At 31.4% G+C, this 13,934-nt stretch overlaps 1 protein-coding gene across 4 annotated transcripts in view; it reads right to left on the reverse strand.

Moving 5' to 3' along the window:
* Window positions 1–13,934, reverse strand: part of IFT74 (intraflagellar transport 74) — a 229,399-nt gene that overhangs the window by 21,441 nt on the left and 194,024 nt on the right. For all 4 annotated transcript variants that reach the window (XM_031943358.1, XM_031943364.1, XM_031943353.1 and 1 more), the window contains one exon: window positions 3,170–3,333. In XM_031943358.1, the coding sequence (XP_031799218.1) occupies window positions 3,170–3,333 (164 nt within the window). The remainder of the gene's footprint in view (window positions 1–3,169; window positions 3,334–13,934) is intronic.

The following is a 13,934-nucleotide window of genomic DNA, read 5'->3' on the forward strand; positions in this document are numbered from 1 at the left end:
AGCAAAGAACTGGAAACTGAATGGATACTCATCAATTGGGGAATGGCTGAATAAGTTATCATATATGAAATGTTATGGAATATTATTGTTCTATAAGAAATGATGAGCAAGATGATCTCAGAAAAGCCTGGAAAAATTTATGTTAACTAATGCTGAGTGAAATGAGTAGAACCAAAAAAACACTGTATACAGCAACAACAAGATTATGGGATGATCAACTGTGATGGACTTGGCTCTTTTCAATAATGATGTGATTCAGGCCAATTCCAGTAGACTTTTGATGGAAAGAGATATCTACACTTAGAGAAAGGATTATGGGGCTTGAATGTGGATCATATTTTCACCATTTTTTTTGGTTGTCATTATTCTTTTTTTCTCTCATTTGTTTTCTTTTTTGATCTGATTTTTCTTATGCAGCATAATAAATGTAGAAATATGCTTAGAAGAACTGCACATGTTTAATGTATCTTGGATTATTTTCTGTCTAGGAGAGGGAGGACTGGGGAGGGAAGGAGAAAAATTTGGAATACAAGGTTTTATAAGGGTGAATTTTGAAAACTATCTTTGTATATATTTCGAAAAATAAAAAGCTATTATAAAAAAAAATAAATGAACGAGATGCTCTAAAAAAAACCTGCAAAGTTCTCTATGAACTCATACAAAATGAAATGGACTATCTACAAAATAACAGTAATGTCATGGGATGATCAGCTATGAATGACTTTGCTATTCTCAGCAATTTTAGACTACTCTGAAGGACTTATGATGAAAAATGCTATCTATACCTAGAGAAAAAACTGATTGGGCCTGAATACAGACTGAAGCAAACTTTTTTTTTAAAAACTTCATTTTTCTTAAGGTTTTTTTTTTTTGGGGGGGGGGGGTTGGGGGAGAAGATCTATGTTTTCTTTTGAACCTGACTTTTATGGAAATGTTTTGCATAACTGCACATGTGCCAATGGGCAGAGGGTAGGGTGGGGAAGAAGGAAAAGGAGAGAATATGAAACTCAAAGTTTTGAAAACAAATTGTTTTACATGTAACTGGAAAAAAAAATATATATATATATATAATGCTATGCTAAATATTTAAAGTCTCCAAGTTATATGGCTTTTTATCCATATATCCAGAACAGAAATACCTACTTAGGGATAATTTATAATCTTTAAATATTTACATCAACAAAAAAAAGCAGATTAACTTAACTGGACATGCAACAACAATAAAACCTAGAAAAAACAACACATTACCTAATGAATACCAAATACTAATCTTGAAAAATGAATGATTACTAAAATTGAAAGTAAAAAAATACCTACGACATCATACTCAATAAAACTTGTACATGGTTTTATGAGGACAAAACCCACGAAATATACATTAAACTAATTTTATTAAAAAAAAACTAACCAGCATCAAAAGGGAAAATTCACAATTAATGAAAATAAAATAAAAACTATTGTTAGAGGCTATTTTGTCCAATTATATGCCCACAAAACTAACAATACAAAAAGGATGAATATTTATAAAAAATATAAATTGCTCAGATTAATACAAGAGAAAACAGAATAGTTAAGTAACCCCATCTCTGACAAAGAAAAACCTCAGGACCAGATGCATTTATAAGTGAATTCTGCCAAACCTATATAAAAATCAATGAATTCCAATACTATGTAATCCATTTGGAAAAACAGGAAAATTCCTTCTATGTCTTGATACCTAAACAAGAGAGACTCAAAACAGAAAAAGAAAAATAGAGACCAATTTTCCAAGTGAATATTATTACAAAAAATTTAAGTAAAACACTGGAAAGTAGATTACAGCAATATATCACAAATATCATATACTTTGACCAAGTGGAATTTCTGTCAGGAATGAAAGGTTGGCTCAGTATCAAGAAAGCTAAAGGCAGAATAACTGTCCATATTAATAACAAAATAAACAATAATCATATGATTATTTTAATAGATGCAGAAAAGTCATTTGACAAAATACTCATTCCTACAAAAAACACCACCACCACTACTAGGAAGCACAGGAATCAATGAAGATTTTTTCAAAATGACAATATCCATCTAAAATAAAAAGTTAGAATCATCTGTAATGGATAAACAAAACCTTTTCCAATAAGATCAGAGTATTCATTATTATCATCATAATTAAAATTGTACTAGAAATGCTAGATATAGCAAGTATGAGGAAACAAAACTCTTTATGCGGATCAAAATAAAAATAAAAGAACTATGAGGGCCCCTTGAGGGCAGAGACTGTTTTTGTCTTTCTTTGTATTCTCAATATTTATTATAGTAACTAATGCATAGTAGGTAATGTCATTATTGGCCTAGAATCACAAGTAGAAAGCTTACTTCTCTCTTTTTTTTTGTGACTACTGAACAAGTATTTATTAGTACAATGAATATGTGTGTGTGTGTGTGTGTGTGTGTGTGTGTGTGTGTGTGTATTAATTAGGAAGATAAACTATATATAGGAAAAAGTAAAATTTTTTGCATCCCAGTTTTACTTTTTCATATCCAATCTAATTCCTTACTATTTGAACTCAGGTTTGTGGGTCGGCTAGGTGGTACAGTAGATAGAGCACCAGCCCTGAAATAAGAAGGACCTGAATCTGGTCTCAGATACTTAACATTTCCTAGTTGTGTGACCCTGGGCAAGTCACTTAACCCCAATAGCCTCAGCAAAAAAAATAATAGTAATAATCATTCCAGTAATGTGTTAAAATATGAACTGAGAAACATCTTAAAGCAAATAACACTAATTTAAGACTCAAAGCACCTGTATTCAAATTCTGTTACTTTTTAATACCTGTAGCCACTCCCCTTTTTGGACCTTAGTTTTACAACAAGTAAGTGTTGTTTTATATATATATATATATATATATATATATATATATATATATATTGCTTAAAGTTTGCATTTTTTTGTAATTTGACCCTCATAGCAACTCTTGCCAGACAGGTTCTTCATTTGTAAATGAAGGCATTAGATTATATGTTTTTTCAAGGTTCTTTACTGCTTGAAATCCATAATTGTAGGAAAAGGATTTATAGCAACATACTTATAGTGTATATTAGAAGATCTACGTGGGAACATTACTGGCCAAATTAGAAACAATTAAGATTCTGATTTTAGAAAACCATGTTGCCTTGTTACCTTTTTCTTTTCTTCACCTGATGATTTCAAAGCTGGTAAATCACTGTATGTCTCCAGATCTTTTGTCATTTGCTGAATTTTAGATTTTAGAGAACTTTGTTCCTCTGTCATTTTACTCTCTAGGAGTTCCATTTTCTGTAAATCCAACTGTAGACGTTGACTATCTAGAACAAAGGAGGCCAAGTCCATGGTCAATTTAAACTTTATGTTTTCTTAATAGGAGCTAATAAAGCATGAAGATAAAATGGGTTCAGAGACAGAAAATACCTTGAGATTGTAGGTGTTACATAAATAAAATTAAAAAAAAATTGTTGTCCACTACTTGAAAAGCTCATACTTTTTTAAGTTTTTGCAAATTCTACACATTTTTTTTATTAAAGTACTAGCAACTCTTATTAAAATAAATCAGAAAAATATACTAAAAATTATTGAGTTAAATTCTGAGAAAAGTCAAGCAATATATCCCTTAACTACTTGTTTATTTGAAAATGGAATTTTGTGATTTATGAGCATTAGCATGGTGCTTGGCACATGGTTAGTGATTAATAAATGTTTCTTGATTTGACTTTTTCTAGCCATGCCACTGTGTTCCATCTTCTGTTTTCAACCCAATATTCTAAACTCTTGCCCTAGAACCTGGACCTCAGACATTCTCCATTTCTGGCTCAGATTGATACCCATTGTAGTATTCTTTTAATGCTGGGCTTCTCTCACCCACCTCTTTTCATACACAGCCTTCACCATTTCCCACATTACTATCTCTGGTTCTGAAAAAAAGTAACCAAACCAACACTGCCAAAACACTTCTCTTTAGTCACCACTCCCCTACATAAGTTGCCTTCCTATATTAACTCTTCTAAGAGTTTGACTGAGAAAGGAAAGAAAGATCTAGAAAAGATATGTAAAGCTATAGGATTGAGGGAATGTAGTAAGTCTAGTTAAAGTTTAAGAAAAATAAGGAAAAGATGAGAGAAGCAATCAATGGATATTAGATATAAAGAAACTGATGATTATAATTAAATATATTAAACTAAATTTTAAATATATAATTATATAAATAAAAATAATCTGTTTACAATATAAAAATTCTGGTACATGAGAGTACTAAAGAATTGTCTATTCTGATTTTCATTCTTTATATTTCTATTCTAAAAATTATATATTGCCATTAAACTTGTGTTTGTAATTAAGTAATTATTCAATCAACTCAAGAAATATTTATTAAACATATAATCTGTATAAAAGCTATACTAGATACTGTAATGTAAATGACACTGTAATAATTTTATGTTCTTCATGAAATCACTTTTAAAAACAATTATTAAATACTTACTGTGTGCAGAACACACATTGCTTGCTACATACAAGAGGAAAAATGCGCTTTATCTAGAATGTTGTCACTTCCTTTATTAAAATAAACTCAGTTTTAATTTAAAAATTTTCAATATGACATACATAGGAATATTTCCACATATATATATATATATATATATATATATATATACACACATATATACACAAAATAATATGTAAGAGGCACATCAGAAGAGAAATTATCTAAAAATTATAATTAAGGGGGTCATTCTAATATTATCACATCTCAAATTATATTAAAAAGCAGTAATCATAAAACCAATTTGGTATAAATCTAAAAATAGAAAGACTGATTAATGGAACTGGCAAGGTAAACAAGATTCAGAAGAACTTAATATAGTAGTCCTAGTGTTCAATGAACCCAAGAACATTAATGAATGGGATAAAGAGTTTCTATTCAACAACAATTAGGAAGCCCAGAAAGCAGTTTGGCAGAAACTGTACTTAGATTAACATTTTAAATGAAGTACTACAGTAAATTCCAAGTATATAAGTAATCTAAATATAAAAGGTCACAGCATAGAAAAATCAGAGTAAACAACTAAGGATAAGAAAAGAATTTTTAATGAAGCAGAAGTTTGGGATAATAACAAATGGTAAGACATGACTCAATTATGTAATGTTTTTGCACGGAAAAGTCAGTGCAGCTAGAAAAAGAAGCAATTTATTAGGGAAAAAATTTTAGTGAATATCACTGACAAGTCTCTTATCAAAAATATGTAAGGAATTAGAAATACAGCTGTGTCAAAGAAATGGTGTTTGAATTGGGCTTTAAAAGTTAATTAAAGAATATAACAGGTTGAAAAACAAAGCTTGTGTTTTAATAAAAGTTCCAATTTTTTATACTTCTATACTTCAGTCAAGATGGATTCCTCTCTATACCAAATAAACTGTACCTTGTTTCAGTTGGAAAGGTAGAGCAGTATCAGATTGTAGAGATTCTTAATATGATAAACAGCAGAGAATCACTGGTTTTGGTTTTTTTTTAAGTATGTATAAATAATATGCCTATATTGCCCACTTTATGGATAATAAAAATTTATAAGGAAAAGATTGTAAAAAAGGAAGGTGAGAAGCTGGGAATATATGTTATAAGCCAGCAGTCATCAGGATAGCAATGAGAGCTTTTTAGGGAGTAGTAATGAGGAAGAAATGTTATTGAAGTCAAATATACAACATTTGGTAACGAAATTATGAATATGAGGGAAATGAATCCAAGAATCTAAGTCTCATTCCTGAGTGAAACAGGAAACTGCATGAATGTACTGCCACATACAGAAATAGTAAAGCTAAAAAAAAGAGCAAGTTTAGGGAAAAAGATAATATGAAAAACAGAAATCTCTAGCTTCCTAAACCTTGGTCAAGATATGGAAATCTGCTCAGCCAAGAAAGATATATGGCATCAAATTTAAGGAAAAGCAGAATTCAAACTATACTTTTGAAATGATAGCAATTACACTGCAATAGAAATTATATTGACACATATATCTATGACTGCTGAAATTTATCTTCTTTAAAGATCCAGCTAAAATGCAATGTTAATGATAGAAATAATTCGTAAACCAGATTATCTTTATATATTTTTTTTAAAATGGTTCAACTCAATCTTATTCAACAAACATGTCTCAAAGCATCTACTAAGTAAGTGTAAGCCATTGGGAATACAAAGACAAAATAAAACAAGTCTTTAGCCTCAAAGTGCTTACATTTAGGGGGCAAAAGTTACAAAAAAACCCCAAAAAAGTAAAAAATAATTTGAGGAAAGAGAAAGTACTAATAAAAGCTGGGGAAATCAGGAAACACTCCCCAAACATCTTAAGGACCTGAAGCTAAGAATTCTAAGAGGCACAAATAAGAGAAATTAGTCATTCAAGATGTGGAGAGTATTAGGAAATGAAATGCCATGTTCAGGGAAGCCACTGTAATTTGAACAATGTTTTTGAAGGATGATAATATAAAATTAGTCTGAAATTAGATTGGCACCAGACCATGAAAAGTTTTAAATGCCTGGTTAAGGAGTTTGAATGAAATGAATGAACAACAAATGTAAATGCATGGCTAACAAAGAGACACTGCATGATAAATCTGAGAACTATCCAACTTAATCATTTTACAGAAAAGGAGAAAAGAGTTGGTTAGTATAGGTTAAAGTTTATTTTCCTTTAACAACAATCCCGATTAAAAGCTTAAAAAAAAGCTCCTCTAGGGGGAAGACAGGAAGAGGATGCAGTCTAGTTCCTTCTGATATGTAATGAAGTTGCAGAGTTAGAAAGTAGTGTGTTCACAGTAGCAAAATCTGAGACCAAACTATTTTGATTAAGTAAAATGCTTCCGAGAAACCATACCATAAAAATAAAATAAATAAAAGTTATAGCTGTAGCTTGCCTCTATTAATGTGGAGACTAGGAGAATCCCTACTTCATTCACAGGGGGATAATTTCTTATTAGATTAGGTAAACACTACAAAACTTAGAATGTGCAATCTATTATCTCTGAAAAATGGATGTTGTTTATTTTAAATCTTTTATTGTAACTAATCAGGAAATTTTCAGAAAAAATATGTATATAATATGTACACACACAGTATCAATAGTTTTATTGACTGCCACTTTATAATACAGTTTTAGATCTAGAATAGCTAAGCTACCTTTCTTTGCATATTTTTTTTTCATTAATTCCCTTAATATTCTTGACCTCTTTTCCTTCCAGATGAATTTTGTTATTTTTTTTATCTCATTAAAATAATATTTGGGCAGTTTGGTATGGCAGTACTTTTAATTAATTTAGGTAGTACTGTTATTTTTATTATATTAACTCAGCCCACCCATGAGCAATTTATATTTTTTTCAATTGTTTAGACTTTATTTATGTGTTAAGTGTTTTGTAATTGTGTTCATACAAGTTCTTGGTTTTATCTTGGCAGGTAGACTCCCAAATATTTTATATTGCCTACAATTATTTTAAATAGAATTTCTCTTTTTTTCTCTTGTTGCTGGGCTTTGTTGATAACATATAAAGTGCCAATGATTTATGTGGTTTTATTTTACAACCTGTAACTTTGGTAAGTTGTCATTTTAAATAGTTTAGTTGATTCTCTAAATAAATCATATGCAATACACAAAAAATGATAGTTTTCTTTTACCTTGATGTCTGATCCAATTCCTTCCATTTCTTTTTCTTTTCTTATTGCTAAAGCGAACATTTCTAATACATACCGAATAATATGGTAATAATGGGCATCCTTGTTTCTGATGTTAGTGAGAGTGCTTTTAGCTTATCCCTATCACATATGCTTGCTGAAGGTTTTAGATAAATGCTGCTTATCAGCATTTAAACTTCATCTATTCCTATATTCTCCAGTGTTTTTATTAGGAATGAGGGCTAGTTTGCTTTCTACATTTATTGAGATAATCATATGATTTCTGTTAATTTTGTTATTGATATGGTCAATTATGTCAAAAGTTTTTCTGATACTGAACTAGTCTTACATTTTTAATGTAAGTCCCACTTGGGCATAGTGTATCTTAGTGATAAATTGCTATAATCTCTTTGATAATATTTAAGATTCTTGCATCAATATTCATGAGGGAAATTAATCTATAATTTTCTTTGTTCTGGATCATTTTGGTTTAGGTACCAATACATCATATTTTTATCATAAAAGGAATTTGACAGGACTTCTTTGCCCATTTTCCCAAAGAGTTTATATAGTATTATAATTACTTGTTCTTTAAATGTTTGGTAGAATTCACTTGTAAATCCATCTGGCCCTGGAGATATTTTAGGGATTCAATTTAATTTAATCTGAGGGATTTCATTGATGGCTTGTTCATTTACTTTTTCTAAAATGGATTTTAAGTATTTTATTTCCTCTTCTGTTAAAATGAGCAATTTATGTATTTTTATAAATATTCATCCATTTCATTTAGATTGCCAGATTTACTGGCATACAATTTGGCAAAATAGTTCCCAATTATTGCTTGAATTTCCTCTTTATCGATGGTAAATTCACCCTTTTCATTTTTGATACTAGTAATATGGTTTTCTTCTTTCCTTTTTCTAATCAAATTAACCTAAGTTTTATCTAATTAATTGTTTTTTTCCCATAAAACCAACTCCTATTTCAATAGTTTTCTTTCAATTTTATTAATCTCCCTTTCAATTTTCAGAATTTCTAATTTGGTATTTAATCAGGTTTAAAAAAACATGTTCTTTTTCTAGCTTTTTTAGTTGCATGCCCAATTCACTGATCTCTATTTTATTCATATAAACACTTAGATATAAAATTTCTCCTAAAAATTGCTTTTGTTGCATTCTATGAGTTTTGGTGTGTTGTGTCATCATCATCATTCTCTTAGATAAAATTATTTCTATGCTTTATTATTATCTTTAGGATTAAAATTAAACTGTTAAAGGTTGCTTAATTTCCAATTAGTTTTTAGTCTTTCCACACCTCTTTATAGCATGTAATTTTTATTGCATCATGATCTGAAAAGGATGCATTTAATTTTCTGCATTTGACTGTGAGGTTTTTATGCCCTAATAGAGTCATTTTTTGTGTAGGTGCCTATACTGCTGAGAAAAATGCGTATTTTTTCCCTATTTTCTTTCAATTTTTTCCAGAGATCTATCATATATAAATTTCCTAAGATTTATTCACCTCTTTAACTTTTTTCTTATTTTGTCTTTAGACTTATCTAATTCTAAGAGGAGAAGGCTGAGGTCCTCTACTAGTAAAGTTCTGCTGTCTATTTCTTCCTGTAATTGACATACCTTCTCCTCTAAGAATTTGGATGCTACACTTGTTGGTGCAGAGATGTTTAATACTGAGATTACTTCATTGTCTATGGTGCCTTTTAGCATAATGTATTTTCCTTCATTATTCCTTTTAATCAAATCTTAGTTTTGCTTTTGCATTGCCTGAGATCATGATAGCTACCTCTGCTTTTTTTTTTTTTTTTACTTAAGCTGAAACATATCATTTTTTTTTTTTAATTACAGCTTTTTATTGACAAAACATAAACATGGGTAATTTTCCAACATTGTCTCTTGCACTCACTTCTGTTCTAACTTTTCCCCTCCCTCCCTCCATCCCCTCCCCTAGATGGCAAGCAATTTCATACATGTTAAACATGTTAAAGTATATCTTAAATACAATATATGTATACAGAGCTGTACAGTTCTCTTGTTGCACAAGAAAAATCGCATTCAGAAGGTAAAAATAACCTGGGAAGAAAAACAAAAATGCAAGTAGTCCACATTCATTTCCCAGTGTTCTTCCTCTGAATGTAGCTGATTCTGTCCATCATTGATCAATTAGAACTGAACTGGATCTTCTCATTGTCGAAGATATCCACTTCCATCAGAATATATCCTCATATAGTATTGTTGTTGAAGTGTATAATGATCTCCTGGTTCTGCTCATTTCACTCAACATCAGTTCATGTAAGTCTTTGCAAGCCTTTCTGTATTCATCCTGCTGATCATTTCTTACAGAACAATAATATTCCATAACATTCATATACCACAATTTACCCAACCATTCTCCAATTGATGGGCATCCATTCAATTTCCAGTGAAGCATATCATTCTGCTTCAACTTTTTTACCTTTACTGTGTATTCTGTGTACTCTGTTTGAAATGTGTTTTTTGTAAACATCATATTGTAGGATTCTAGTTTTTAATCCACTCTGATACTTGCATCTAGTTTATGAAAGAGTTCATCTTATTCACATTTATCACTTTATTCTACTGCCTCCCTTATTTATACTTTTTTCTATTTTCACCGTCACTCCTTGCCAGCATGTTACTTCTGACCATGCCCTCCCTTCTGTTACCCCTCCCTTTCTTCTCTTACCCTTTTCTCCTACTGCTTCTGTTCTCTTCTATACAACCCCTCCTTTCTCTTTCCCTTTTCTCCTCCTACTTTCGTATAAGAAATGATAAATTTCTATACCCAACTGAGTGTCTATGTTATTCCTTTTTGTAGCTGATGAAATTAAACTTCAGACAATGCTCATCCACCTCCCTTCTTACCCTCTATTGTAATAGATTTTTTGTGCCTCTACATATGATCTAAAACCCTTCAAAAATGTTAATGATGTTCTTACAGAAGGAGAGACTTTACTGAGTCCTAATAGATGGCAGGAAGTGAAGACTGGGAAGAAGTAGGGGTGTGTAAAATGATGACCACTTTTGGTCATTGGGCAATTGATAGAGTGGAAGGAGACTTTAGGCAGACAAACAAACCTGATAGCTATTATAGTAGTCCAAGTATGAAGTAAACACTTATACTAGGATGGTGGCAGTGTAAAAGGAGAAAAGGGCATATACATATAAGAGATGTCATGAAAGTAAAACTGATAGGTCCTTGCAATATAGATTGGATATGGGAGGTGAGAGAGAGCAAGAAGTCAAAAGTAATAATTAGTTTGTGATAATGGATGAAGGAAGAATAGTGATGCCCTCCATTATAATATAAAAGTTGGGAAGTGGGAAATATTTGGGGGAAAATTTGGGGGAGGGAAAGAGAATGAATTCAGTTTTGGATATTCTAAGTTTAAATAGCTACAAGACCCTTAGTTCAAAATGTCCCTTTGGCAACGGGAGAGGTGTTAGGTCTAGATAAAGAACATAAGAATCAGGGCAGCTAGGTGGAGCAGTGGATAGAGCACCAGGACCTGAGTTCAAATCTGATCTCAGACACTTAACATTTCCCAGCTCTGTGACCTGGGCAAGTCATTTCATCCCAAATGCCTCAGCAAAAAACAAACAAACAAACAAACAAACTACTCTCCAAAATGGTTGGATTCGTTCACAACTCCACCAACAATGCATCAATTATATATATATATATATATATATATATATATGTAATATTCTTCTCTAAAATATAATGTTCTTTGGGAGCAGGTTTCTTGGAGGGCTTCTGGGAGCAGCCCAGAAGATTTTAGAGTAATCACCCCAAATGCAGCCAGGAATTAAGTCCAAATCCTTTACTGTCTCCTTCAAAGACTTGTCTCCTTCCATCTACTCGATTAGCTTTCTTAGAGGCCTATCTCTCTCCTTGGTTCTGAGAGCTCCTGCCACTAGTCTTTTGCCTCTGCCAACTTCAGCCTCCAGCCAGCACAAAGGTGGAAAATGGAATGACTCTGTCTCAGCCTCAGAAAGCTTCTAGTTGGTTTGTCTTTTCTGGCCTTGACAGCTCCTCCTTATATGTGCCATACTGAATATCATTATATCACTAAGAAACCATTATTTGTTGTAGGATTAAATCAATGCTAAACTAGATTTAACCACTGTCTCCTCAATTTCACTTACTTAGCATCTTGTAAGAATCCTAACATATATATGTATATATATGAATTATCTGTACAGATATATTGTATCCAGGAGGATTTATATTCAGACTTTTTAAAAATGACTTACAGAATCAATAGAAGGTATAAACTAGGTATGAATTGAAAGCACCTGATGTCACAAGTTTCTTCTTCTTGGTTGAAATGAATCAATTATGCCCTTGTGGAATTGGCTAAAACAACAAGTCACTTCATAATCAAACATTCTAATAGCAAGCCTCCTTAGTAATGGTATAACTCCAGGTAGGCCCTATTTGGACTAGGGAAGAGGCTGAAAGCCTGGATTGCCCATCATTGTTGTTAGCAGTATCTCAAGAATAGCACTGGATGAAGCAATATCTATATCAACAGCCAAGAACAATCTAGAAGCAACTGTAAGATGCTATAGAAGAAGCAACCATTGGAGCCCAGCAAAGAGCTATAACAAATGTAAGTGTAAACTTCATGAGAATTTTATACAAATTGAAAAAAAATTTTTTATTCAAGCTGGAGTTGAATTATCCCTTTGTTACATGTGCTCTTTAAGATTCAGCACACATTTCCCCAAACTCTGCATGTACATGTGAAAGGATTATTTCTCAGAATTTTTGAAGGATATTTTTGTACTAATTATCTTTACTGTACCATCTCAGTAAATATCCCTTTGCAAAAGCTATTTAAGTTTGGACGACTGGTAATCAAAGAAACCTTATGGAAAGAGGCTTCAAGCTAAACCCTATTAGAAAATTACCTGCAACCTATAAAACTCTAAGAGGAGAAGTAGTAGTGACCTTCTGGGGACCCAATCTATGAGAATAAGTGAAGTTTAAAAGTGTGAGCTTAGAGGAATTATTCCAATATATAGTTCGTTTATCTGCTTATATTTAGGACAATATATATTTTACAATATAATACACAAACAGCAAAGTTGTCATTTGCCTTTTCTACTTCCTGGAAAATAATTCCAACAAATAAATTAATGAAAATATGGAAAACCTTAACACTCCACATGTTACAATAATTTTTAAGGCTTTACTATATACTGTATTGCATTCTGGAGATAAAATAGAAGGATAAGGAAAAAAATAAACATATTTAGTTACATGCAATCATGTATCTATAATATATCTAAATACAATTTTTACTAATATAATGCAACAAATTTATTAAATCCTGTATTATGTCTATTTCATGAATAATATGCATGAATTTAACCAGTTTTGCATAACTTTTTTTAAAAATCTAAGCTCATTTTTATCTTGTCAAATTTTTGCTAATTCTTCCCATGTCTTCTTTTCTACCTAGCAGAAATCCAGTTCTATCAGTCATTAATCATAGATGTTCATTAGTTAACCATTAATAGCAATTAGATATTAATTATGAGTATGGCTGTACAGCAATTATTATTGCTATTTTAGCTATTAGTATCATTATGATTAGCTATTAGTGGTAAGCACTAACACCAATACAGCATTTTAAGGTTTGCAAAATTTTTTTTATGTTATCTTATGTAATCCTTATAATAACCCTGTGAAACAGGAGTATAAACTCATTTTACAAATGGGAGACGTGTGAAGTGATCTGGGCAGGGTCATAAAACTGGAACTTTTCTGAAGCTACAGTTCAACCCAGACCTTTCTGGCTGCAAGGTTGGACCTAACCACCTTAGCCGACTCTAAATCCAATCATTACTGATATAATTGTCAACAGGCATACATAGACAAAACTACGGAAGCATCAGTCCTGTATATTATAATTTCCATTTCTAATTAAAATTTTTACAAACAAGACTCCTAGTTAAGATAAAGATAAATCAGAAGGAATAGGATAGGGTGGGATATAGAAGTGTGAGGAGTAGTATAAGATGTATAGATTAATGGGAAAGGGATAAAGAGAGCAGGAAAGTAGGGGAAGTGGTATAAGGTGGGGTATAGAAGAGTGTTTAGATTAATGGGAATGGGATAAGGTGAGCTGGTTAAAAGGAATAGAATAAAGGAGAAGGAAAAAGGTAGAGTAAGAAGATAAAGGAGGGATAGAAGTGTCAAGTTAACAAG

This window comes from Sarcophilus harrisii, chromosome 1 (assembly GCF_902635505.1).
Source record: "Sarcophilus harrisii chromosome 1, mSarHar1.11, whole genome shotgun sequence".
In the NCBI taxonomy this organism is placed as follows: Eukaryota; Metazoa; Chordata; class Mammalia; order Dasyuromorphia; family Dasyuridae; genus Sarcophilus; species Sarcophilus harrisii.